General features: G+C 36.8%; 1 protein-coding gene across 1 annotated transcript; it reads left to right on the top strand.

Moving 5' to 3' along the window:
• The first annotated feature begins 1,458 nt into the window (after window positions 1–1,458).
• Window positions 1,459–25,652, top strand: pip4k2cb (phosphatidylinositol-5-phosphate 4-kinase, type II, gamma b). Its single transcript, XM_055184956.2, has 9 exons — window positions 1,459–2,350; window positions 2,424–2,521; window positions 2,862–2,958; window positions 7,884–8,030; window positions 14,654–14,800; window positions 16,323–16,436; window positions 17,668–17,923; window positions 24,902–25,005; window positions 25,313–25,652. The coding sequence occupies exons 1-9, from the start codon at window positions 2,195–2,197 to the stop codon at window positions 25,394–25,396; spliced, it is 1,203 nt and encodes a 400-aa protein (XP_055040931.1). The 5' UTR covers window positions 1,459–2,194; the 3' UTR covers window positions 25,397–25,652.
• Window positions 25,653–27,455: the final 1,803 nt, after the last annotated feature.

Raw genomic sequence — 27,455 nt, 5'->3', positions numbered from 1 at the left:
GAGAGAGAGAGAGCGAGTGAGCGAACGAATGAGAGAGAGAGAGAGAGAGCAACGCGACGGTTCACTTTCATCAAGTATGTTGTTTAATATGTTTCTCTGAAGTTTATATGAATGAACACGAGGATTAATGCACTGCACGAGACAAGAGTGAGAGAACAACGCGTATTCACTATCATACACAATAAGCATAAATATGTTGTTTAATATTTCTTTGAAGTTTCAAATGAATACGAGGAGTTACAAGACAGAGAGTGAGAGACTGACAGAAACGCGAATGTGTTCAATCACAATAAACTTAACATGTTATTTGATCTGTTTCTCTAAAGTTTAAGCATTAAACGTGTTGTTTTATTACAGATCATTTAAATGTGCTCGTGTGGTTTGGTCTAAAAGTAAACTTCTGAGTGTTTGTGGAAGTGTAATTTATTGTAACATGCTGAAAATCATTGTGCCTGTTTAAACACTGGCAGCATGAGAGCTAAAAGTCTTTATTTTTATTCCACAATGTTTCCCATCTGCTGATAAACATGTATTTAGTATGCATAAAACAGATGATTGACTTTTTAAACTTTTTAAAATATATAATGCTGAACATCTCTTACTAACTTCTTTCGTGAGAGAATGCAATGCCTTTTCTACAGCATAGAGACAGAGCGCCGTTATGCAAATTTGAAAACCACGCCCACCGGGGGGGAAATCAATCCAACCGTCCCCATCGACCCCGCACTGCGAGAAGCCGCCTCGTTGTCACCTCTGGCTCACAACAAAAAACTGAACAATGCCCAAAAGCTGCTGTGTGAAAATATGTACAGCTAACAAAGCCAAAGAACCCAGAAATAAGTTTTTATAAGCTGTCGAGCCGTAAAACCCAGCCTTTAAGGAGAATAAAGTGGATCGCCGACTGCGTTTCCCCCTAGTGGACGCAGTTCTACTAATAGAAGTACTATGAAAAGTTGCCTGTGTCCATTTTTGTGTCTTTAAACGCTCGGTTTTTGGGGTCGACAGCTTATAAAAACTTATTTACAGATTAAACTTAAAAACAGAATAATACCTAAAAGCTGCTGTGTGACAAGGTGTACATCTAACACGCCAAAAAAATAAATAAATAATTTTTTATAAGCTGTCGACCCCAAAAAACGAGCGCCCAGACACAGAAATGGAAACAGGCAACCCCCCACAGCACTCCCACCAGCAAAACTGCGTCCAATAGGGGGAAACGCAATCGGCGATCCACTTTATTCTCCTTAAAGACTGGGTTTTACGGCTCGACAGCTTATAAAAACTTATTTCTGTGTTCTTTGGCTTGTTAGCTGTACATATTGTCCCAAAGCAGCTTTTAGGCATTATTCAGTTTTTTGTTATAAGCCAGAAATGACAAGGAGGCGGCCTTTTGCAATACAAAGTCAATGGAGACTGTTGGATTGCTTTCCCCCCCGGTGGGCATGGTTTTCAGGTTGTGACGCGCTGCGCTCTGTCTCTATGAGCGCTTGAGACTCCGCCCACCTGAGCAGCTCATTTGGATTTAAAGGGATACACACAAAAACGGTGCATTTTTGCTCAGCCCCATAAAGTGCCTATTTTAGCATGCCACAATAAATGCCACAATAAATTACCTATAGGGTATTTTGATATGTACTCTGGGGACATCAAAGATTTATTTAATGTCTTAAAAACGTCTTGTGGAATGTTCCCTTTAAATCTCAGGATTAGAAAATGGAATTTAACAGAAACCTGTTGTATTTTAGTTTTCTCAAATTCAAATCGCAAATAAAGGACATCAATATTGCATATGTATACACATATTGCATATGTCTATGTAGATATAATAAAACAATATGGTAAATGATGGTAATAATCTAATTTCAGCACAGTCCCTTCGGGAACAACAGACAGACATTTGACTGTGTCAACACAACAAAACTAGGGCAGGTCAGAATACACTGGATGATCTCTTGTGTGGCACGTTGCTCTTTTGACAGCGTTGAGCTGAAGTCTTTACTGGGAAAATAACTAGATTTGCAACTTTTTGTGGATTTTGGATTTCACAATGGATGGTCAAATGTGACAGGATCATTTAAACAGCGTTATTTGAAGCAAGAGTATACGTATTGGCAATGTGTTCACAAGACATTCATCATAATCTAAGTTGACAAGTTGTTTTTGTTGTTAGATTATCAGATTAATTTTGGGAAGTATGTCTTCCCCTTACAAGACGGGGGCTGTTTCAATCCCAGAGAAAAGACTTTCTCGGACAAAAAGCAAGAAAAAACATTTTGTGCATCAGAAGGTGGAGGTTTTCAGAGCCAGCGATCCCATCATGACTGTGTTTATGTGGGGCATCAATCACACGGTATGTGTCTGTTGTGCTATAGTATCAAATATTAAACATAGTTTTGAGGCTTTTTTGTATTTAACATTCACAGATAAATGACCTCTTTCAAGTATCAATGCCACTGATGCTACTTCCAGACGATTTCAAAGCCAGCACTAAGATGAAAGTCAACAACCACTTATTCAACAAGTACCCTTTATCAGACATAACCTATTCAACAAATATTTCCAAAACAATAGACAATGAATTATAAATAGCCAGATAAATAATCTGTTTACTCTAGTTATAGCTTGTCTCTCTAGGCTTGAAGTGCACAAAGCTTTTCTTAAATGTATAATCTTGTCTGCTATTCAGAGAAATATGAGCCCTTCTGGCTTATTTGAGAAAAGAGCTGAACAACTCCACATATTGTGGGATTTTACTTCACATCTATTAATTAAAACAATTTGCCTATTTGTTTACATTGGTAGTTTAAACTGTTTATTTGTTTTTGTTTGTTTTAATGTATTTTTCTCAACATTTTTAATAGGGAAACTCTTCCTGGACATTTTAAGTTTAAGGAGTATTGCCCACTAGTTTTCCGGAATCTAAGGGAGAGATTCGGAGTTGAAGATCAGGAATATCAGGTGGGAAAAATTTATATAGGAATGTTATTCGATAGGAATGTATTAAACTGTGCATTTCTTAAACTAGCAATTTTCTTGTTTATGATAGGCTATGCAGTGGGCTTTTTCAAAATACCATTTGTTTTAAATTTGAACAATTGTTTTATAATTCGAGAAAAAAATAGTTTGTGAAATGCTTTGCAAATTGTATAAATAATTGCTTCTTGGTTTGATATTTGTTATATAAGGCAAAAACATAGGGTAGACTGGAATAAGTTTAAGCACTTAAATATTACATAAACAGGGTGATAACCTTATCATTGATATATATGTATTTGTAAACCCCCAAAAATATTATTTTGCACAGTGCTGTTAGGAATTCTGTAGAAAACATTGCATCTCCTTTGCATTATTTGCATGCAGGAGATCAGGTCTATACACGTGGGACACGTGTTCAACTAGATTTGAAGTTGTGGCATTCATTTGTATTTATGTTTGCATGAGGCACTTTGCCAATGTGTTCTGCACATATGGACATCGACATGATATTCTTTTAAATATAGTTTTAAATTTACTGTACGTGTAGCATGAAAACTGAATGCACAATAAGCATAAAACACACACATGGAAAAAGGCTGCTTAAAGTAAGTTTACAATTTAGTTAGTTTGTCTATCAAAGAGTTTTTATTTACACTCTACAAATTTATATTTGCCATGAAAGTACTTGAATAAGAATTTGAATAAGGTATGCAAAATGTACTTGTATAAAAATGGGTTTTTGAATATGTTTAGCATGACACACCACCAGGCAGTTTAAATGGAGATTTGAAACCTTTAAAGCCTATTGATGTGATTGTATTATCTATGAGCCATAAACTATCAAAATCACAGTGAATCAGGCATTAACACACCACAAACTAAACAAATGAATGTGTTGTTGAGTCTATAAGCATTTTAAGGAACATTTTAAAAGATATAACTAAGTTTATTCACCGCTTATTTACAACTATCTCCAGTGATGTGCAGTAAACTTAAGAAATGAGGAGGCAGATTTCCATGTCATTTGTGTACATAACGAATATCTCTGAAAAGTGTGTCTTGTCCCATCTTGTACTCCAGTTGTTTGTTAATGCTATACAAACACTCGAATTTTTTTTATTTTACTGTTTTCAAACAGAAAAACATGTGAAATGATACTAGTCAGTTTTTCCAAATATTTAGAATATATGTATTAGCACACAAAACACTTTGTATTAGGCCTACCCTATATTATACCCTATATAGTAATGATCGGTTAAGATGAAGATAACGTAAAACATATTAGAGATAGACAAATATGTGAAGCGTTTGGTTCCAAAACGCGATAAACGCCATAAAAAATGAGTTACTGACAAAATAAGTATTATATTAGGTCAGTATTTAAAAGTAAATTCTTAATTTTACACCAAATACAATATCCGTCGTGTTATTCTGTCATCTTTTTTCACAAAACGCGACAAACGCCACTCCTCCTTTTCTACAGAACGCAATAAATCCGCTCCACAAATTACAGCGCACCATTCCACGCAATGTAAAGAAACAATGGCGGCGTGTTGAGTACACAGAATCCTAGTTTTCCTCATCTTGTACTTCGTGATCAACAAACAAACAAAAACTAAATAATACTTTAAAGGCATTGCTAAACCTGTGGTGGTTTTCTGTGACGAGAAAGAAACGTAAGCCATCAACATCTAATAATTTACGTGAGAAGCACTCTGGAGACGGAAAATGCCGGTTGCTTGTTCCCCCGACAGCATCAAGCTCTCTCGTGCTAACACATTGACCCCAGGGGATCTTATAAAAACGTTTATTTTACGCAAAGCCAAAGAAAATCGAGCAGAACCAAACATTTTACAGCTGATCGCGGTCAAAAAAGTTCAGCAACGACGTCAAATATAACCGCAGCAATGACAGTGTACTTAATATGATAAAGTAAGTGTTTTGATTAATGCCATTAATGTTTATTTTTTTCAACTAAATGAATATCAAATGGCAAAGAATGCAGATTTATATATTGATTCAATAGATTTTTAGCATTTTGAAAAAAAAACTTGTCATGGATTTATTGCATTTTGTGGAAAAAATTTTTTTTTTATAATAAATCTTTGAAAATCAAATTATGGATTTGAATTTTTTATGTTTTTACAACCTAAACATACTATGTGAAAGTTTGAAAAAGAAAATAGTGGTTTTCATCTTGTCACTTTCTTGGTATAGAAAACACATTTTTACCGAAATTTGTCAAAATGGATTTATTGCGTTTTGGAAACAAACTCTTTATGTATAAAGAAATAAGAAGAATCATGCACTGAATATCTGTATATGAAAGACAGATGTCAAGATATCAGCTTATCAATGTGACAGGTGCTGTAAGGTTTTACGTAGCTTTTTTCAATTTCTAGATGTGCATTTTCACTCCTGTGGCCGCTTTTTTATATCTTCCCAAAGAGGTATTTTGAACGTGCAGATGCGCGTTTTCTCAATTTAAACATAAGCAATAGTTTTAGGTAACTCAGCTCCACTTGGTGTGTACATAGATTGGTAGGTAAGCTGCTGGGCAGTGGCGGCTCGTGACTGCTCTTCCGAGGATGCGCTAATTCAAAATAAGTGTTCGGATTGTCACGTGTGTGGTTCCCTTTTCCAAAATATGTGTCCTGCGTGTCGAGAGATCCTGTGTGCATCACGTGTTTTGTCAAAATAAGTGCCTGCTGCAGACACGTCAAAACCATTTATGATAAAAGAGACGCTCACGTTCCCTAAATACATGCAAGACACTCCCTTAATAGAAAACTCTGATTACGCATGAGATTATGCGAGGATCTGGCAAACGAGCGTCTCTTTTCAAGTTCAAGTTCAAGGCAGCAGGCACTTATTTTGGCATGACACGTGATGCACACACACAATCTCTCAAAGCGCAGAACACATATTTTGAAATGAGGACACCACACACATGACAAGCTACATACATACATGTTGTGACGAACTTCGCATCGTGCACTTCAAAAAAAGAAGTCACCAGCCGTCACTGCTGCTGGGGTGCACTTCAGCAGCAGATAGAATTGAGGTAGGCAAAGAGGGAAGTTGAGATGCAATGGATGGAGTAGTGGGATCACTTTGGTAAACACAAGACAACCATGTGTAGGTGTTATCAGCAGTCTTGCTGGGTTGTGTTCATAGAGATGTCGCCTTGGCTACGGCAGTAACAAATGCATCAATAGAGCCTCCATCTTGGAACAGGGGAGCCCCTCCCCTTTAATGCATCAGCATCAATGTAGGCAAAAGTCTAAGGAAAATAAAATCGTCAATGAATTCCAACGGTCAGACATGTATTTATCCAGAGAAAATTTAAAGTTTTGATGTTAAGATAATCTACTTTTTCAAAATATAATGCACAGTGCTAGTAGGCCTCAATACACAGCACAAAAGTCCGACATCGCCCATGAATTTGAAGTGCAGGCAGAGATAGCAGCGTTACCTAGCTACTTCTTATGACAAGACCCCTGTTCCAAGAGATGGACGTGGACGGTGGTTTTGACGCATGCTTAAAACCCCAAGGCGACATCTAAGCTGTGTCCCAATTCAAGGGCTGCGAAATTTAGTTTAGAAAATATGACACGTTGATGTAGATAAAACTATTCAACAGTATATTAAATTATTCAACCTTAGAAATATACGCAACATAAAAAGAATAATATTAACACAAAACATAACTTATAATACTAAAACAGTGACAAGAAAAATATCCAGCCGTTATATGCAGCTGTTGCAGGCGCGCAATGAATCTTGGGATATCCTCAGCTGTTAAGGATCCATTCGTTCTATCCTTAACAGCGCGGAGAATTGAGGACGCATTTTGAGGCTTCATTCTAAGCATTTTAAGTACTTCAAAAGAGAACCTGTTATAAAATTTGGAGGAGAACAGACATGAGCTACACTCCCATTTTGTTCAGTCTTGATTTGAAAGACAGGAGTATTATTTTGTTCTTGCTCTCAATTTACTATTTGTTTCTTCTGGTGCGTATAACCAAGAAGGATATGTAGATTGAGGCAGAAAAAAGGGGTGACCGCACACTGAATCCAAAAAGACTAAGAAGGTCTAGAAAATACAAAGTTTATTAAAGTGCATAGTGCAAAAAAATGTGAATTAAAAACAGAGAAATATGAGCAAACATTTCTTCAGATCGCTATTCTCAATGCTCTTTAGAAAAGCAGTCAGTCAGTGGCCGTGGGCGGAGCTTTGTTTTTGTGATGTCACAATAACAATAGAATAAAACAGGATGTCTAAAGTGACTGCTTTGGTTTAATGGGGATAAAAAAGAAGGAGTGGGTGGATTTTTTTCATTTAAGGGTTGTTGTGTTCACACACTGCCAACACACATTTTTGTCCAAACACCTTGTAAAAGTGGATTCTGCATAATATGGGCCCTTTAAGGATTGACATTTGTCTGTTTATACTTCCCTTGCAAGTGTGGCTATCTTGTCAGTATATCTTATGTGTAAATAAAGATATATATATTAAGCAGAGAGTTTCAGATAAACCGAGGAGAACAGAAATATTTATTTGTTGCGACTAGTCTACTGTAAATCACAGCAGAAGAAGGAAATTAATCTGTTTGGGCTCCATTTAAGTTCACTTTTACACATCCACTTGCAAACCTTCCCTGAGCCCTCCCCATTACCAGTTTGAAGTGCGTTTAACTTCGATAAGTGGTCTAGGGGAGGTTTATTTGGACTTACCCCCCACCCCTTGACTTCGACAGAGTATCCGAGTTTCACATGTGCTTATCAAGCATTATTTTTTAAGTAAAACCCCTAAATTATAATTTAACTGAGTAAACAAAGTATAATTTGTATTTTAAAAGAACAGATTTCTATAGTTCCACATTGTCCAAATATTGTATCTTCAGGTCTCTTTAACACGTCGTCCTCCAGTAAAGGATGTTGATGATCAAGATGCAGGATTGATGCTGACATCTGACCACAAACTCATTGTCAAGAAAATTTCCAATGAGGAGGTGGAGGACATACACAACATCCTTTCCAAATACCACCAGGTAAATCAAGGGTTTATTGTTCTGTTAAAGCTCTACTTCTCAGAAACAAAGGTATAGCGGGGAAAATAAGTATTTGACACATCAGCATTTTTATCAGTAAGGGGATTCTAAGTGGGTTATTGACATAAAATTTCCGCCAGATGTAGCCATCAAGCCAAATATTGAATTCATACAAATAAATCAGAACATTTAAGTATACAAGTTGAGTCATAATAAATAAAGTGAAATGACACAGGGAATAAGTATCGAACACACTTTATTTAATACTTTGTAGAAAAGCCTTTTTTGGTGATTACAGCTTCTAGACGCTTCTTGTAGCTTTCATTGTTTCATCTACGTCTGGGATCATTGTCTTGCAGAAATGTCCACCCTCTTTTAATTTTCAGCTTTCTGGTAGATGACAGCAGATTTTTATCTAGAATGTCCCGGTACATTTCTCCATTCATCCTGCCTTCAATAATATAAAGTCTGCGAGTACCCTTGCTGAAAAGCAGCCCAAAACCATGATGCTTCCACCCCCAAACTTAACTGTTGTTATGGTGTTCTTGTGGTGGTGGGCAGTGCCATTTCTTCTCTAAACATGGTGTGTAGAATGACTGCCAAAAAGTTCAATTTTGCTTTCATCTGACCATACTATAGTCTCCAATAATCCACAGGCTTCTCAAAATGCTCTTTCGCAAACTTTAACCGAGCCTCAACATGATTTTTGTTCAGCAATGGAGTCTGCGTGGTGAGGTTGCATGGATGCCATGGCAGTTCAGTGCATTGCTTATAGTTTTTTTTAAAACAACAGTACCTGCTGATGCAAGGTCTTCCCGACGTTCTGCCCGAGTGGTTCTTGGCTCTTGGAGAACTCTCCTAATTAGTCTTTGGACTCCTCGGACAGGGATCTTACTTGGAGTACCTTATCATGGCTGGTTTATGGTGAAGTGATGCTCTTTCCATTTCCGGATAATGGCCCCCACAGTGCTCACAGGAACATTCAGCATTCTGGAAATGCACCTATAACCATTCCCATCAAACTGCTTTTCAACAATAAGATTACGAAGATCTTGAGAGAGTTCTTTGCTTTTACCCATCATATAGTCTTTCCTGTGTGCCTCCTGAGTAATGAGAAGCCTTTATAGGCCATCAATTAGGACTAAAGCAGCTGATACCAATTAGTACTGATAGGGGGCAGGGTTTCTCTCTCAATACAGACAGATTTCAGGTGATCTCCTGGCTTTCTATGCCATTTTCCACCTTGTTCTGTTATTCCCTGTGTCATTTCACTTTATTTGTTGTGGCTCAACTTGTATGCTTAAATGTTCTGATTTCTTTGTATGAATTCAATATATGGCTTGATGGCTACATGTGGTGGAAATGTTGTGTCAATAGCCCACTTAGAAATCCCCTTGCTGAAAAAAATGCTGACTCTTTTTTTTTTTCCCGCTATATACACTGAAAAAAATGATTATGGCCCCAATTAAATGAAGCATAATTCAATTTAGCTAGTTTTAATTATTTTATTTAAGTTTTTGATTTTAATTAGTATATATTAATAGGTTTTAAGCAAATTATATGTGCTTTAAATCCAAGTCATTATAATTTATTAAATTCAGTTTAAAAAAATAGTTTGGTTCTTTGCGCATGCGCACAAATGCACATTTTCCCTGGTGCTAAAAGGAGTTTCCAGTCAGGTTCACGGTGACGGTGGGAAAGGAAGACGGGATATTTCAGCCCCAGAGTTTTGCTCAGTCGGTCTATTTGCACAGTAAGTAATATTTCATGTAATACAGCACCTTTTTTTTACCGTGAATATTTTTATATACTTAAAATACGCCGTTTATAAGATAGCTCCTCCAGGCAGAGTGCTGGAGGCAATCCCAGCCGTGACGATATAAGTTAACCAAATATCACACGACTCCGAGAGCGAAATTGCTTTTATACAACAGTTCGACGGCACACATTTGAAAAACGAAAACTAGAAAACAACAACAGAGTTATTTTAAAAGCCACTTTGTTTGGGAACTACTTTCTTCCGCCACGGATTTCACTCGGCTGTTTTGAATCTCATAACAAGCCGTTTCTTAATATTAGCGTTTCTTTGTCACAAGATGTAGTTTTAAGATTAGTTCAGTCGAGAATATATATGTATAATATTCAAATATGCAGTCGATAAGTTAAGAGAGCGCCTGTTTGAACGTTTGCTTAAGGAAGCTTCGGTACGTGAGAACCAGAGAGCGGACGTCAGTGTTCACTCGCCCCGCTGACCACCGCCCTCTCTGGGCTACATCTCTGAAAGGAATTCCCTGGCTCTGATGTTGGCCTTGTCTGTTATTAACTCGCTTAATATTAGACTTTGTGCTTGCCAGTACTATATAAAAGATTTTTAAAAGTGTCAGAGAGATGTTTTTGCATGCTGCTTATAAATATATCAGTGGCGATATCTCATAACGTGTTATAATATTCACGTCACGATAAATTAGTTATCAATTGTCCAAATTTAAAAGCTGCAGTGCTTACCTGCAGTTCCACTATGTTTTCGCTTTCTCGGAGTTGCTTACACACACACACACAGATATAAATATATATATATATATTTGTGTGTGTGTGTGTGTATATATGTGTGTATATATATATATATATCTTTATATACACACACACACACACACACACACACACACAAAGTGCCCTTCATAAATATTGGGATATGTTATTATATATGAAGAGTTTGGTTCCAAAACGCAATAAATCAATTTTGACAAATTTCGGTAAAAACGTGTTTTCTATACCAAGCAAGTGACAAGATGAAAACCACTATTTTCTGTTACAAACTTTCACATAGCATCTTTAGGTTATAAAAACATAAAAAATTCAAATCCATAACTTGATTTTCAAAGATTTATTATAAAAACGGATTATTTTTTCCACAAAATGCAATAAATCCATGACAAGTTTTTATTAAAAATGCTATAAATCTATTGAATCAATAGCCTATATAAATGTGCATTCATCTTTGCCATGTTATATTCATTTAGTTGACTAGTTGTACACACTAATTAAAAATATAAACATTAATGTCATTAATCAAAACACTTACTTTGTGATATTAAGAAGTCATCGGTTAAACTTGACGTCGTTGCTTAACGTTTTTCAAAGCGATCAGCTGTAAAATGTTTTGGTCCTGCTCGATTTTCGTTGACTTTGAGTAAAATTATGGAAAGTTTTTCATAAGATCCCCTGGGGTCAATGTGTTATCATGACAGTAACTTGATGCTGTCGGCCCGGCCAAACAAGCACCGGTCTCCCGAGTTCCTCTGCGTAAATTATTAGATGTTGATGGCTTACGTTTCTTTCCCGTCACAGAAAACTATCACAGGTTTATCAATGCTATCAAAGTATTATTTTGTTTTTGTTTGTTTGGTGATCACGAAGTACATAGTAGATGAGGAAAACTAGGACTCCATGTACTCAGCGCGCCGCCATTGTTTGTTTACATTGCGTGAGGTGCTCTGTAATCTGTGTAGGAGTGGATTTATGGCATTCTGTAGAAAAGGGGGAGTGGCGTTTATTGCATTTTGGGAAAAAAGGGAGAAAAGATGACAGAATAACACTGCGGAAATTGGATTTTGCATAAAATTAAGAATTTACTTTATAATACTGACCTGATATAATACTGATTCTGGCAGTAACTCATTTTTTTCAAAAATGGCGTTTATTGCGTTTTGGAACCAAACTCTTCATATGTAAAAATGTATTTCAGTGTATTTCAGGGCCAAATATAATGGGACAGTTCGCTTAAAAGTTGTTCTATGGACGTGAATTGTGTACATGATGTGTGTTTACAGCCACAGCGTCCAAATGCCAAACTTCAACTTTAGATGCTTCATATATGAGGAAATTATTTAACAAATACAAAATGCATGTCCATTACAGCTCAACTGTCCCATTACGTTTGGCCCATTTAAACGAAGGATTCCTAAATCCTAAAGACAAATTGGAATTTGTGAATACCCTCTAAATACAGCTCAAAGTGTGCACTCTGTCCCAATATTAATGGAGGGCACTGTATAATATATGGGCAAGAGGGGTGTCATAGTTTTTGTAATTACCCTTGCCTGTAGACTTGTCAAAGTGTTATGAATCAGAACAATCTCTAATAACAGCTTATTTTTATTTAAATGTAGGACAGTCAACAAGATGACTTATTGAAAGACCTGGAAAACATCACCATGGACATATGTGTAATCAAAAAGAAAGAAGGTGTTCTTGGCGACTATGACGATATTGGAATCGTTGTTGGTGTGATGATTCTTGAGCAGCTCAAATCTGTGGCACAAGCCTGCATTGATGCTGGGTACAATCTATGTGCTTAATTTGGCGTACCCCAAAGAACTAAAATACTACTTTTTTGAAATTTTTTAGAAATTCATTATGCAGATGGATTCTAAAGCTCTCCCCAAAAATTCAAGGACTGAAAAACGTTTTAAAGGTGCAGTGTGTAAATTTTAGCGGCATCTAGTGGTGAGGTTGCGAGTTGCAACCAACGGCTTAGTCCACGGCTCACTCCTCGCTTTTGAAACACATAGAGAAGGACAAACATGTCATCGTTGGAGACAACTTAGCAAAAAATTGTCCTTTAAGGGCTAAAAATGGCAGCACAAAATGGCGACTTCCATGTAAGGGGACCCTCGGTGTATGTAGATGAAAAGGTCTTGTTCTAAGGCAATAAACACATAACGGTTCATTATGAAAGGTCTTTATACACCCCTGATAATATAGTTTTGTATATTATTTTGCATTTCTGTCAAAAGATCCTTCTAAAAATTTCACACTGCACCTTTAATACTGAAATTTTGTAGCAGACATGTATGTGCATGCTCAGCATGAAATGTTAGTCCAGATGTCACAGTCTACTCTGTTTATCATTTAAGACCTGGGAATCCGTAGTTTTAAACATTTTAATAATGCTTTTAATGATTCATAACTGTTGTCTGTAAAAATGTAACACTTTTTTTAAAATAATTATTGTGCAATGTGTGAAGTCAGCACTACTGTTTTTGACTTTTGTGCTGTTTTATTGATTCACAAACATTGTGGCCTCTTTCCATCTGTGTTTTTTTTATTTTATATTTTGTGAATGTGCAGTGAGCACTTATTTTAAACACTTGTACACACAAAGAAATTGTTATTGTACATTTGCTGACATTAAAAAATAACATTAAACTTACCACTTGGTGTATTTGCAAAGCCATTTAAGGGTCATTTTTATATATTGTTTTTAAGGTTAGTGATTGCAAACAATTTCCTTAAAAATGTTGAAAGTTAGTCAATGAAATGTGTTTATTTAAATGTAGCTAAAATAAATTGATTGCAACCACTTACCTTAAAAAAAAATATTAAATTCAATTAATAATTTTTCATCAGTCATAAATAAGTAATATACGAGAATGTAGCACAATTAAATATGGCAGAAATTACTAAGCTTTTTTATACTAGGGTTACTAAATAAAATTGATTAAGTTCAACACATTTTTTTTGTTTAAATGTAGCTTATATAAATTGATTGCAACCGCTTACCTTAAAAAATTTATTAAATTGAATGAATCATTTTTTTCAGTGTATAAGGTGTCACTGGGGTGATACCCTTTCAAAATGTACACCATTGTATCTAAAGAGTTCATATTAGTACCTTAAAAGTACATATTGGTACCACAAAGGTACATATCCACTAGGGGTGTCACAATTAATCGAGTGTGTGGTGCATCGCGACGGGGGGTGGACGATTTTGCTTTGAGGCAGTAATAGCCAATAATCGATTATCTACCTAAAGGTGTACTCACACTATCCAAACCAAACCGCGCTCGGGTGCGTTTGACTAGTGTGATCGCTCTGTACCGCGCCCGGGCGCGGATTGGTTAATTGCGCCACGGCCGGGTTGCAGAGGTTGGCCGGAGCGCGGTTCACTTAGGCTGTGGTGTGAGCGGAGTCGAGTGTGAGCGCAATCGCGCCTGAGCGCGATTCAAAAGGTGAAGATGTCAGTTTTGCGACCACTCACCTTCATCTGCCTCTGTAAAAACCTTTTGATGCGTGCAGTAGAGTTCTCAACGGGCCTGAAAGTGGCTTTTAAAGCCCGGACCCGATGTAACCCGACACATCAACGTGAATTATCTGTCCGAACCCGAACCTGTTTTTTCAAAACAATCACATCTTAATGACGAAGCGCCCAGACTCAAATCGATAAAAGTACAGTGTGAGTGCGTGCATCTGAGGGAGTAGGGAGGAGTGACAGTCGCGCTGGGGCCTGGTTTGGTTTGGATAATGTGAGTGCACCCTAAGTGGTTCATATAAGGACCTTTTTAAAGGGTACTGCCCCAGCTTTTGTACTTTTCTCTGATCGTGTACGGTTAGGAACATTTTTTAGAAAAATTTTTGTTATACTGGTTCACAACCATTCAATAAGTAAAGTTTCAGGACCATCAAATAATTATCATTAAATTCAGCATGATTAAATTTAGTCATTGTAAAATGTAAAACAGAAATTGCCAGCACAACTGTGAGAATTATTTTTTCAAATGACCTCTTTGGACAGAGACAGACCTGCTTTTTCTCGTCTAACATATCTTCTATTCTTTCCTCAGCATATTGTAACGTGCCGTGGTAGCACACTTCTTCCCCAGTTTCTTGGTATGTACCGTGTCACTGTGGAAAATGAAGACACATACTTTATAGTCACAAGGAATATGTTCAGTCACCGGCTTACGGTCCACAGGAAATATGATTTCAAGGTAGATCAAGGGTTTTTTTGTGTATGATTTTATATTATTATTAAAGGCACACCGCTGAACTTTTGGCCACTAGGGGGCGCTAGACATGTATTTTTCATGCCTAGCGCCCCTAGAGGCCACAAGCGCCGCAGCACTGTCGCAAAGAAAAAAGAACTGGCCAACCTTAAAAACAAACTAAAAACTAAACCTTTAAAACGCTAAACGATCAACATTTTGAGGCATCAGGGAGAAACGCAGCCATGTTACAACTTTCTGATGAGGAACTCGTGGCAGAAACCATTTCTCAATCTGAAGGTTGCAGCCTCCGGATGACGTATTTCTAAGCTGCATATACGTCATCAAGTCTTATTTCAGAATATTAACAATATAAAGTTGACTATTATACTTAGTTAATCGTAAATTGTTGCAGTATGTTTATGACTTGCGAATGTAATGCTCAGTTTACCTTAATAAACCAGGCTTGATGACGTATGCAGCCTGCATATTTGACCTCCGGAGGCTGCAGCCTTCCAATTGAGAAACGACCAGAAGTATTTCCTTGCCTTTTCCCAAACAAATATTGTTTCATCGTCTCTCTCTCCCTCGCCACCAGGATTTTCCGCACACTCTTTTGTGTGAAAATTGTCGCTCCAAATCCAAGTAAACCGATGTGTTTAGGTCTGTCACTTTGTAATACATAGAGACAATAGAGAAACGCTCGGATCTGATTGGTGAATGTATAGGGATTGGTGAATGAATAGGGTTTGGTTTTACACTGTGTGAGTTTGAGCAAGTTTGACTGCTATAGCATCCTGGATTGTAATGTAAATACCACAGACAGTAAAAGAAAGGTAAATACGTGAACACGTAAATGCAGCATCTGCATACAGGGAACTATATGCAAGATAATAGCCGTCATTTATAAAGAAGATCGCATTTATGTATGAATCAAGATCGTGAGTTTATATAAAAAATTGCCTTAAAGGGGAATCAAACCCGGGTCGCCCGTGTCATAGGTCCGTGACACTAACACAGTGCCACAGAGTCACATAATAGAAATTGCTCTCTCCTTAAGTAGCCTCCAGCAAAATGCACGTTAAAAAAAAATTGTGTGGAGGAAATGACGTATGCTGTAAAGCAGTTTTTTTGTGCTCTGGTTACTACCCGAAACCCTAAGTTTTAAAGTACGAGTATAGCGATACAGACCCCGTCAGGCTATGGTAGACATGTCATTCAAACTATTTAAAGTCGATGTACTATCACAAGGGTCTTGAAAATTTATTATGAAGGTTGAAAAATTACATGGTGTCGCTTTAAGTTGATGTCCCTCTGTAGAGGAGCAAAGAAGTTTTTCACTTTGACTTTGTAATACTGTACCTTTCATTTTGGTGTATTGATTACTATTAGCTAATCCTTGGTTTTACCCTACAGTTTTACCACAGTAACCATGGTTTAACTATGGCTTTAGTAAAACCATAGGGAAGCATTTTTGTGAATTTTTTTAAATATTTTTTTTTATTAAAATGCAATTTTATGAACCCAGGTGAAGGATATGCTTACTTCCACGGATGAACACTTCATAAACAACATGCAGCTGGTGTACATTAGTGAGGAGGAGAAAATCATGTTTTTGGATAAACTTAACAGGGACTTAGAGGTGAGATGGTTTACAAATACATCGTACAACAAACAAACTATTACATTAAATTAAATTTAATGATGTTTTTTTTTTATTCAAAAATTGTATTTTATTTGAAATTGTATGTAATTGTAAGGGTTTTGTGTCATGTTTGTTGTCCTGTCTTTCATTTTAAGAAGTTTATTCCATTGACTTTGAAGACTTTTGTGTTACCCCGCTCTGATGGTATACAGGTCTTGTTAGCCTGCTAAGTATGTTTGGAATGATTTCTTGTTAATAAGCATTTTTTATCAGACTGTTAAAAGTGCTCTAAGCGAATTCATGCGTTTTAGGCCTTAAAACATTTTTTTGTTTCATACAGTAATCCTCTCCTCACTATCTGCTAGCTGCCTGTCCCCTGAACACACTGTAAAAAACGAGGTCTCTGTAGACAACGCAGGCTCCACAAACTGCAACAAAAACACCAAACCTACCACCATGAAACATAACAAAGTGTTCCAGCCAATAAACGACAAGAAGGATTTGGGGGTAGGGGTTGGGTGCGTTCATGACTCTTTCAGAAAGCACGGAAGGGAGGGGGAGGAGTTAGCTACGCTCCGTTTTGTTTGACAACATTTCAAACGTCAACAAGAAGTGACGTCACACAGATTCGCTCAGAGCGCCTTTAATGGATTCTACCTAAAAAACAGTATTTCTGAATGGCCTGAGGGCGGAATTAAGAGGATTTGATGCGAAAGTATTTGATAAATTACATGTCGAGAGAATTTGGTTCCAATCATTATCTCATTTTTTAAGGAGGTGGTGTTTAGCAGGTTTTGCATCTGAACTCTTCTTACTGTATATATACCACATATATTATCTTTTGTCAAGTTTTTGTCACTTTTAATCCCCTGCTTCCGAGTAATCTGGACCCAAGTGCAGTTTATGAAACAAACACATAATTTTTACAACTGTAACCCTGAAAAATGTTTGATCAGCACCCAAAACCTTGTTGTCGGTTTGTCGGCAAATGGGTTGCATGGAATTATTTTATGATGCTTTTGAAGCTTGAGAAGAGGCAGTCACAATCCACTGCTATTGTGAGGACAAAAGCCCAACTATAAATCTTAAACGTCCCAAGGTTTGACTGACACAAGGGTTCTGTAGATAATGGCTAGATGTTTTAATTTTTGAGTGAATTAACCCTTTAGGTTTGGTAGAAGCCTTCTGTAAAAAGTCACATTTGGTAGTAATCAACTATTTGTGTTAGTTTCTTGTGCATCTGAGGATCATGGATTACAGTCTGCTGCTTGGGATTCATGATGTTGGGAGGTCGGAGCATGAGGAAGATGAAGGAATGAAAGACTCTTCAAGTGAAGGAGAGAATTCAGAGAATGAACAATCACCTGTGGGGTCTTTTGGCACCTCACCTGAGGGCATTGCAGGGTACATGAGCATCTTTAAACCTCGTGGTCCAGGAGAGTTTGACCCTTCTGTTGATGTGTATGCCATCCAGAGTGCAGCTGGTGAGAAACATTCAAGTCTTTACATTTGATAAATAGATTTTATTTGTGGTCAACAAAAGTTTTAAAGGGAACCATTTCTATTATTTTTATTTTATTTATTATTTTTATTTAACATAAAAATGACAGAAATGATGAGAAATGCTATAGAAATAGTACGAGGCCAGCAGAACAATGCTCTATACAGTTTACAGAAACGTACAAAGTTACACAAAATTTGTGTTGACAAGTATCATTGTAAACCTGTACTGTTATGTTTTCAGTGAATGTAAACAGTTGAAAAATAAAAACCCCTCCCACAGATTGATGTGCACATGTGAAACACATCCTGTCACTTTAAGAAGGTGCTTTAAATTTCGGCTCATTGTGTGTAAAATTACACTTGTCCATACAATATCTTTCTTCCATTCCGAACTCTCCATCACCATGGGTAAGACCAAAGAGCTGTCAAATGACATCAGTGATAGAGTATGAATGACCACAGGACTTCTCTTCAGCACCTAAATGGACATGACGTCGACATATCCCACAAGGACAGAGATAACACCACGCAGCCACAACAACCACTGCTCATGGACACAATCTCAGCTGAGTCATGCCCACAGAGCTCACCACAGTCAGACTGTGTCAGATTAGAACTGCTCCAAGATTCAGCACCCAAGGACGACTTTCTGGAAAACAGCCAGGGAAACCAGGACTACATATCACAGCCTCCGGTCACATCAGAGCAACAGGACTCCTCCTCACTAGATATGTCATTCCTCTCTCCAGCATCCCCGCTTTTGACCTTCTCCGGAAAAATGGAGGAACTGGTTTATGCTGGAACTAAACTATCCCACTCTATTGCTGCGAGCCCCCAGCTTTCGACCAGAAAACGGCAAGCCCCACAACCACCAAAACCAGTGGGCCCAGCTCCCCCTCCTCGTCCTGTGAGAGCTCTTCGGTCTCAGACACAACGCCAAGACACACCCTCCTCCATCTGCTGTAGGTGAACCAAAAACAACTGATAACGGCTCTCAGTGATGTGTGTCGAGTTTCTGCTATGAAAATACTAATACTTTCAATTGTATACATAAAAAGCAGGAACTCAGTGTACCTATATCTTTCTCTATTTCTGTTTTAGTACATGATAGAAAGCCTAAGGCTGTATCAAACCGTGTGGCAAATCAATCTAATCTGCTGCCTGTGATATATCAAACTAAGATCTCTGTTAGGGAAAAAATTAGTACTGTTAAGTTAGCACTTTTAAACATCTGTTCACTTAAAAATAAATCACTTCTAGTCAGCGACTTAATAACCACAAACAACCTGGATTTTATGTTTCTAAATGAAACATGGCTAGAAGAAAGCTACAGTGCAACAGTCCTTAATGAAACAGCCCCTCCTAACTTTACTTTTATGAATGTCTGCAGAAATGCTAGGAGAGGGGGAGGTGTAGCTTCTCTTTTTAAAGATGTCTATCAATGTAAGCAAGTGTCATTTGGGAATTACCCGTCTTTTGAATATCTAGGTATTGTGTTGAAAGGTACCCCACGCATTCTACTGATCATTATTTACAGGCCCCCAAAATACTCTCCAGCATTTGTTGAGGACTTTACAGAACTGTTATCAATGATTTCCTCAGAGTTTGACTGTTTTGCTCTTGCTGGAGATTTTAACATTCACATAGATAAGCCAGACAGTATTATGGCAAAAGATGTCACAGCTGTTTTAAATACTTTTGATCTGACTCAACATGTACATGGACCCACACACAATCGTGGACACACTCTAGATTTAATTATCAGTAAGGGTTTAAACATCTCATCAATTGTTATTAAGGATGTAGCACTGTCTGATCATTTCTGTATTTTCTTTGATATATTAATCTCTCCTACTATTGAAACTAAATCTGTGTCTGTCAAAAAGAGATCCTTAAATGAGAACACCAGTGTGCTATTTATGAAGGCTATATCTTTAACACCAAGCATATCTGCAGACTCTGTTGATTTTCTCCTTGATTCCTTTAATTCGAAAGTTAAGAGTGCAATCGATGATATTGCTCCTGTGAAAGTCAGGAAGAAGAATGGCAGGCAAAAATCACCTTGGAGAAACTCAACAGAGGTGCAGAATATGAAGAGACAATGCAGAAAAGCTGAGCGCATGTGGCGGAAGACAAAACTTGTAGTCCATTATCATATCTATAAAGACAGCCTTCGTGCTTTCAGTGTGGAACTAGGCAAAGCTAGACAGACTTTCTTTTCAAATATTATAAACAACAACATAAATAACACACGCACTCTTTTTGCTACTATAGAGAGACTAACAACCCCCCCAAGTCACATTCCTAGTGAAATGCTCTCAGACAGCAAATGCAGTGAGTTTGCTAACTTCTTCTCTGAGAAAATCAATAATATCAGAAAGGTGATCAGCACATCCTTGAGCTGCGCCGGGGTCGGACAAGTCAGATCACAACATCAGAAAGTAGTTACGATGTCTGATTTCGAAGCAGTTGATGGTAAAATTCTGGAAGAAACAGTACAGCATCTTAAAACATCAACCTGCGCCCTTGACACAATCCCAACATCTTTTTTCAAAAGTGTCTTTAACTGTTTAGAACCAGATCTCCTAGAAGTGGTAAATTCATCACTTACTGTATCTCTGGGACTTTTCCAAAGTCCCTTAAAACTGCAGTTGTTAAGCCCCTCCTGAAAAAGAGCAACCTAGATAACACTGTATTGAGTAACTACAGACCAATCTCAAATCTTCCTTTCATAGGCAAGATCATTGAAAAAGTTGTTTTCAATCAGCTGAACAAATTCTTAATTTCTAATGGTTACTTTGACATTTTTCAATCTGGTTTCAGACCACACCACAGTACAGAGACAGCGCTCATAAAGATAATAAATGATATTCGCCTCAATACAGACACAGGCAAACTATCAGTGCTGGTGCTACTCGACCTCAGTGCTGCTTTTGACACTGTCGATCACAACATACTTCTTGACAGGCTGGAAAACTGGGTCGGGCTTTCTGGGATGGTCCTAAAATGGTTCAGGTCATACTTAGAAGGGAGAGGTTATTATGTAAGTATAGGTGGCCATAAATCTGAGTGGACATCCATGACATGCGGAGTCCCGCAAGGCTCAATTCTAGCGCCACTCCTGTTCAACCTGTATATGCTCCCACTAAGCCAAATAATGAGAGAGAACCAAATTGCCTATCACAGTTATGCAGATGACACTCAGATCTACTTAGCTCTATCCCCTAACGACTACAGCCCCATTGACTCCCTGTGCAAATGCATTGATGAAGTTAACAGTTGGATGTGCCAAAACTTTCTTCAGTTAAACAAAGAGAAAACTGGAGTCATTGCGTTTGGAAACAAAGATGAAGTTCTCAAGGTGAATGCATACCTTGACGCTAGGGGTCAAGCAACTAAAAATCAAGTCAGGAATCTTGGTGTGATTCTGGAGTCGGACCTTAGTTTCAGTAGTCATGTCAAAGCAATAACTAAATCAGCATATTATCATCTCAAAAATATCGCAAGAATTAGATGCTTTGTTTCCAGACAAGACTTAGAGAAACTTGTGCATGCTTTTATCACCAGCAGGGTGGATTATTGTAATGGCCTCCTCACTGGCCTTCCCAAAAAGACCATTAGACAGCTCCAGCTCATTCAGAACGCTGCTGCCAGGATTCTGAGCAGAACCAGAAAATATGAACATATCACACCAGTCCTCAGGTCTCTACACTGGCTACCAGTTACATTTAGGATTGATTTTAAAGTATTATTAATGGTATATAAATCACTCAATGGACTAGGACCTCAATACATTGTTGATATGCTCATTGAATATAAACCCAACAGGTCACTCAGATCATTAGGATCACATCAGCTAGAAATACCAAGGGTTCACTCAAAGCAAGGAGAGTCAGCTTTTAGCTATAATGCCAGTCGCAGCTGGAACCAGCTTCCAGAAGAGATCAGATGTGCTCCAACAGTAGTCACATTCAAATCCAGACTCAAAACACATCTGTTTAGCTATGCATTTACTGAATGAGCACTATGCTGCGTCCGAACTGATTGCACTATATTTTATATGCACTATTTTAATTATTTTTATTTCTCTTGTTTTTATTCTTATTTTTATTTTTAAAAGTTTTATACTTGTATTCCTGTTTTATTCTTTTTCATACATTTAAACAGTTTTTATTAAAATCACATTTATTTTCTTTTAATTGATATTTAAAATTCATGTATATTTGATTTTTTGTTTTCTCATTTCTATGTAAAGCACTTTGAATGACCTCTGTGTATGAAATGTGCTATACAAATAAACTTGCCTTGCCTTGCCTTGATAGGATTGTAGAATTGCCCAAGACTGAAATGGGCTACAAGACCAAGAAGCTTGGTGAAAAGGAGAAAACTGTTGGTGCGATTATTTGAAAATGGAAGAAACACTTCAGTCCTTTGTCTGAAGGTCCATGCAAAATCTTGTATGAGAAAGGTGAGGGATCAGCCCAACTACACGAAAGGAGTTGCATAATGATCTCAAGGCAGTTGTAATTTGAGTGAATGAACATCTAAATGTTTTAGAGAAGGCTTGAAAGAAAGTGTGGTGGTCAGATGAGACCAAAATTGAGCTCTTTGGCATCAACTCGACTGGCCAAGGAAGAGAAATGCTGATCATGACCCCAAGAACACTATCCCTACAGTCAAGCACAAAGGTGGAAACATTATGCTTTGGGTTTGTGTTTCTGCTAACGGTACAGGAGTACTTTATTGTATTGAGGAGCCCTGTAAAATATAAGATAAGAACACTCCTTCAGTCAGAACATTGAAGATGGGCCGTGGATGAGTCTTCCAGTATGACAATGCCAGGGCAACAAAGGATTGGCTCAAGAAGCAGCGCATTAAGGTCATGGAGTCTTCAGACCTTAATTCTATAGGAAATCTGTGGAGGGAGCTGAAACTTTGAGTTTCCAAGAGAAAAAATCTCTCCTGTGATGTTTACAAGAAACATCTTACCTCTGTGCTTGCCAACAAGTACTAAGTCATATTTTGCTTAGGGATCAAATACTTATTTCACTTTCTGAAATTTCTGGATTTTTTATATTCTGTAAATTATACACATTTTCATTTGTTTTAGGCAGCCTGATCTTACGAATTTCCGTAGGATATTCACAGAATTTTTTGCTCATTTTTCCGTGGCTTTCTCACGGAAAGTAATGAAAAGTTTTTCATAAGATCCTCTGGGGTCAATGTGTTAGAATCACATAAACTTCACAGATGCTGTCGGGAGAACAAGCACCCATCTCCCGAGTGTCTCTCGCGTAAGTTATTGGATGTTGATGACTTTCAATCTTTCCCGTCACAGAAAACAACCACAGGTTTATCAATGACATTAAAGTATTATTTTGCTTTTGTTTGTTTACATTGCGTGAAATGGTGCGCTGTAATATGTGGAGTGGATTTATTGTATTCTGTAGAAAAGGAGGAGTCGCGTTTATTGCGTTTTGGGAAAAAACGGAGAAAAGATGACAGAATAACACGGCGGATATTGGATTTTGTGTAAAATTAAGAATTTACTTTTAAATACTGACCTGATATAATACTGATTTTGGCAGTAACTCTTTTTTTTCAAAAATGGCGTTTATTGCGTTTTGGAACCAAACTCTTCACTTATTCAGTGTTGATGTTATTGAGATAATGAAGTGATGAATGAACAATAATGATGAACACCTGCTGTTAACAAACAGAATCACTGGCGAAAAGATTATTAACAACAGTGATTATTTTTAAATTTAGCTGGGCACTTGACCCTTGTTTTCTTCTATTTATAACAGCCATAAAAACCAAAATTATATTGCTTGCTTGTTGATGTTGATATTAGTGCCATTTTCCTGATCATGTGTGTGTTTGATCATTTTTAGACTTTTTAGAATTTTAGAATTTTTATTAAACCCATAATACAATATATGCCGAGATGGTTTCTGTAAAGAACACACTAAAAATCACACTAAAATGAGAAGGAGGAGCAGTAGCTCACTTGCATTCAAAGATACACATATAAAATCAGCACAAAAGGACATTTTGCGTATATGCTATGATAAATGATCGTGGCGTATTTTGAGCTGAAACTTGACAAACACATACTGGGCACATACTGAGTTTCCCTTCCCTTTAGAGAAGTCGCACCAGGCGACCAAGTTTGCAAAGCCTCTGGCCAGTTATTTCAGTCAAGCAGGACAGGTCTTATCTACTTGAATGGGGAAAGGCTTTAAATTCATGTACTAAAATCATAATTAAACAACATATTTCTGACCAACAATTATGGTACAGTTGATGTCAGGTTTAACTGTTTCTTTAGCTTAAATTGTGCAAAAAATACAGATTTTCGTGTTCGTTTTAGCTATTGCGCATGATCACAGGTTGTCCCTGTATGTCCCACAGTGACTCTGCATCGTCACCCTATTCAAAGTAATAGAAATGTTCAATCAAAACAAACAAATGCGTGGAGATGTGAGTTCTTGACCCACTGAATTTGCCAGTACAAACGCTTGTCGTCAATAAAAAAATGTCACCTCCACACTTGGATGTAACATAATTTTCTGAGTTGCAGTTTTTTAAATTGTTAAATTAACTTATAAATTGTTATTATTCTTTGTTTTCTGACGCATAATAAATATGCTATGTCTCTTTTTATTAATATGTTATGTCTAATATGTTTTTATTTTATCTATCTATGCTATTTTATGTAATTTTATTGTATGTGAGCTTTTACAAACAATGTTAATTTTAGCACTTTGTGTTTAAGAGATGCATTTCCCTGTAACACAATTTGAATTTGCACAATCAGTGTCAGATAATTAAATCAAGTCACTTGTAAATTTTTGGTCTACTTTTAAATAAATGTAATTTATTGTAATTTAATAATTGTTAACAACACAAATAGTATGTTTACAACATTCAAATTATATATTTTTTACTCGTTTTAGGTGCCCCGCAGAGAGAGATTTACTTCATGGGTCTTATAGATATTTTGACTCTATATGATACTAAGAAGAAAGCACCACATGCAGCAAAAACAGTCAAGCACGGAGTAAGTAACACTATTTAAATCAAGTTTTTGGTGTAACACTTTAAAATTGGTCTGCTAACCATAAAATGTAACAAGCTAACATATTTTAATAAAAAGGAGCTTTACACACAATCAGATCTAAATATATCATAATGTTTATATTTTTTTTATGTATGTAACAACGTTACATTTATGTTTTTGTGTATTTAATAAAAAAATTAGGGCAACCTTACTACTTTTTATAATTATTATGAGTTATTACATGCCACCTATTTTTCTTTTGTTTACATTTTAACTCTGTTTTTGTTTATACCTTTCAAATTTAAAGGCTGGAGCTGAAATATCTACAGTTCATCCTGAACAAAATGCCAAACGGTTTCAAGATTTCATCGCAAACATCTTTGCCTACTGAAACTCCTTCATGTCTAGTAGAAATAAATATGATTTTTTTAAATTGTTTATTTTTAATGTTTTCTTATAACTCTGTAAAACTATTTACTATTCATTACATATGTATTTATTTTTTAGAAATTTGCTCATACTGATTAACATTAAGAATGACTGTATGACTTTTACATGTAATTTTGGTAAAATAAATGATTTTAATAGATTGGTCCTCATGTGAATACATTTTCCATTCTTTTACATTAAATAAGTGAAAAAAGTGAGGTGAAAGTGACGTGAAGTATTTCTTACACTCAAAATGTTACCTATGCATTTAACCTATCCAAGTGAATAGTAAACACACACACAAGGAGCAGTGGGCAGCTATCATTACAGCGACCGGTGTGATAGACTGACCATTTGAATTGGGGTGAGAATTCAAATCAGGTGGGGACAATGGATTCATGACATGATTTTGATGTGCAGCCATGTGTTCATACTGTAGGCTACAGCCTGTGTACTTCTTTTTAGTTATTTTATCTGAAATAAAATATCTAACCTCAGTTAAAATAAATGGTTGAAATGGTCAGAGGTTAAAATGAGTAAAAAAGAATACAATAAACAGATTTTTTAAAGGTGCCATAGATTGTAAAACTGTATTTACAAAGGCAAAGATGAATAATAAGAGTAATGTTTCCTTCTTATGCAAACCACATGTATGCAAAAGTCTACCGGAAAACAGGTCAATCTCAGCTGTGACGTTACAGTCAAAATGTACACCCCAACATTAAATTACTCATTAAATGAAGTACAATGTTGTTAAAATGCTAAAAACAAAGTTGTATAGCTAGTATGCTAGTTAATGCTATATGCTAGCATTTAGGCTGAAGATTATTATTCAAGACCCTTTCAAATAAGGTAATAATAGACCATTTCATTGTAAAGGCTTTAGGGTAAACATGTCTCTGGATAATTTTACACGCAATAAAGCGACATACCTTCACTGTAGATATCAGAGAACAATTTAACAGATTATTTGGCACCTTTAAAAAAGTTTAACATATGTATAAGAATGTATATAAGCTTTAGCTTGCCTCTCGGCCATGGCAATTCTTTAGGCATTTGGCCATATCCACTGACCCCCGTCATCTGCCCTCACTCACCGGATTACATCACCCATCATCCTTTGCACCCCGTCATCCACCATCATATTGATCATTGTCTTCACCTGTCCACGATTATCTGGACTCAATATCATAGAGACACAGGGAGGGCTCATTATACTCCATAAATCCAATCAGTCTTCCAGGATCCTCACAAAGATATTAAGCCATGCCCCTAGCAACCACTGTTGAGCACCCTAGCAACCAAAACAAAAACAGTTATTATTTTTTAAATCTGAATGTTATAGAGACAAAGTGGTTGGTTGACAAGCAGCCTATGGAGTATCATCATTGGCCACTGTCAAGCCATTCCCTAGCAACCAAAAACAGTACCCTAGCAACCGATTGGAGTATAATCACTGATGGATTCCAAGTAACTCCTTAGCAACCAAACAGAGGTACCCTACCAACTGATTAAAAAGCCTACATCTCTGCATTACAACATTGTAGGGGTTGGTTAATTTCACTTGCTTGGAACAAGTATCTGGTGGATACAAATTTACTCCCTAGGAACCAGAAGCACCCTAGCAACTGTTTAGCAAGACCTATATCTTTGCAGCAGAGTATTGTAGATACATCGTTAACATTATTGTACCAGTTTGTTTTCCAAATATTGCCACGTTAAGCACCACTTCACATTTTGTTCAGAAAAGTTTTTATAGCAATTTCTTGACATTCTGCCTTTAACGCCATTCTGTAGTAGATTATCAGATACTTAAAAGACTTAAGGGTTGTGCTAGTATTTGTATTTGTATTGATATTTTACATTGTTTCATGTATTATCATTGTATACCCAAGGCTTAATTGTAACACTGTGTGAAAATGTTTTTATTCCAACCTATAAATTAGCTACTTATCAGTTACTATGAGTTGCTGACTTTCAAATTGGTGTTTTTTTTTGGTAACAAGACAATATATGCGAAG

Source organism: Misgurnus anguillicaudatus, chromosome 14 (assembly GCF_027580225.2).
Source record: "Misgurnus anguillicaudatus chromosome 14, ASM2758022v2, whole genome shotgun sequence".
NCBI lineage: Eukaryota > Metazoa > Chordata > Actinopteri > Cypriniformes > Cobitidae > Misgurnus > Misgurnus anguillicaudatus.
The sequence above is the reverse complement of the archived record's forward strand: the minus strand, read 5'-3'. Positions and strand labels throughout refer to the sequence as shown.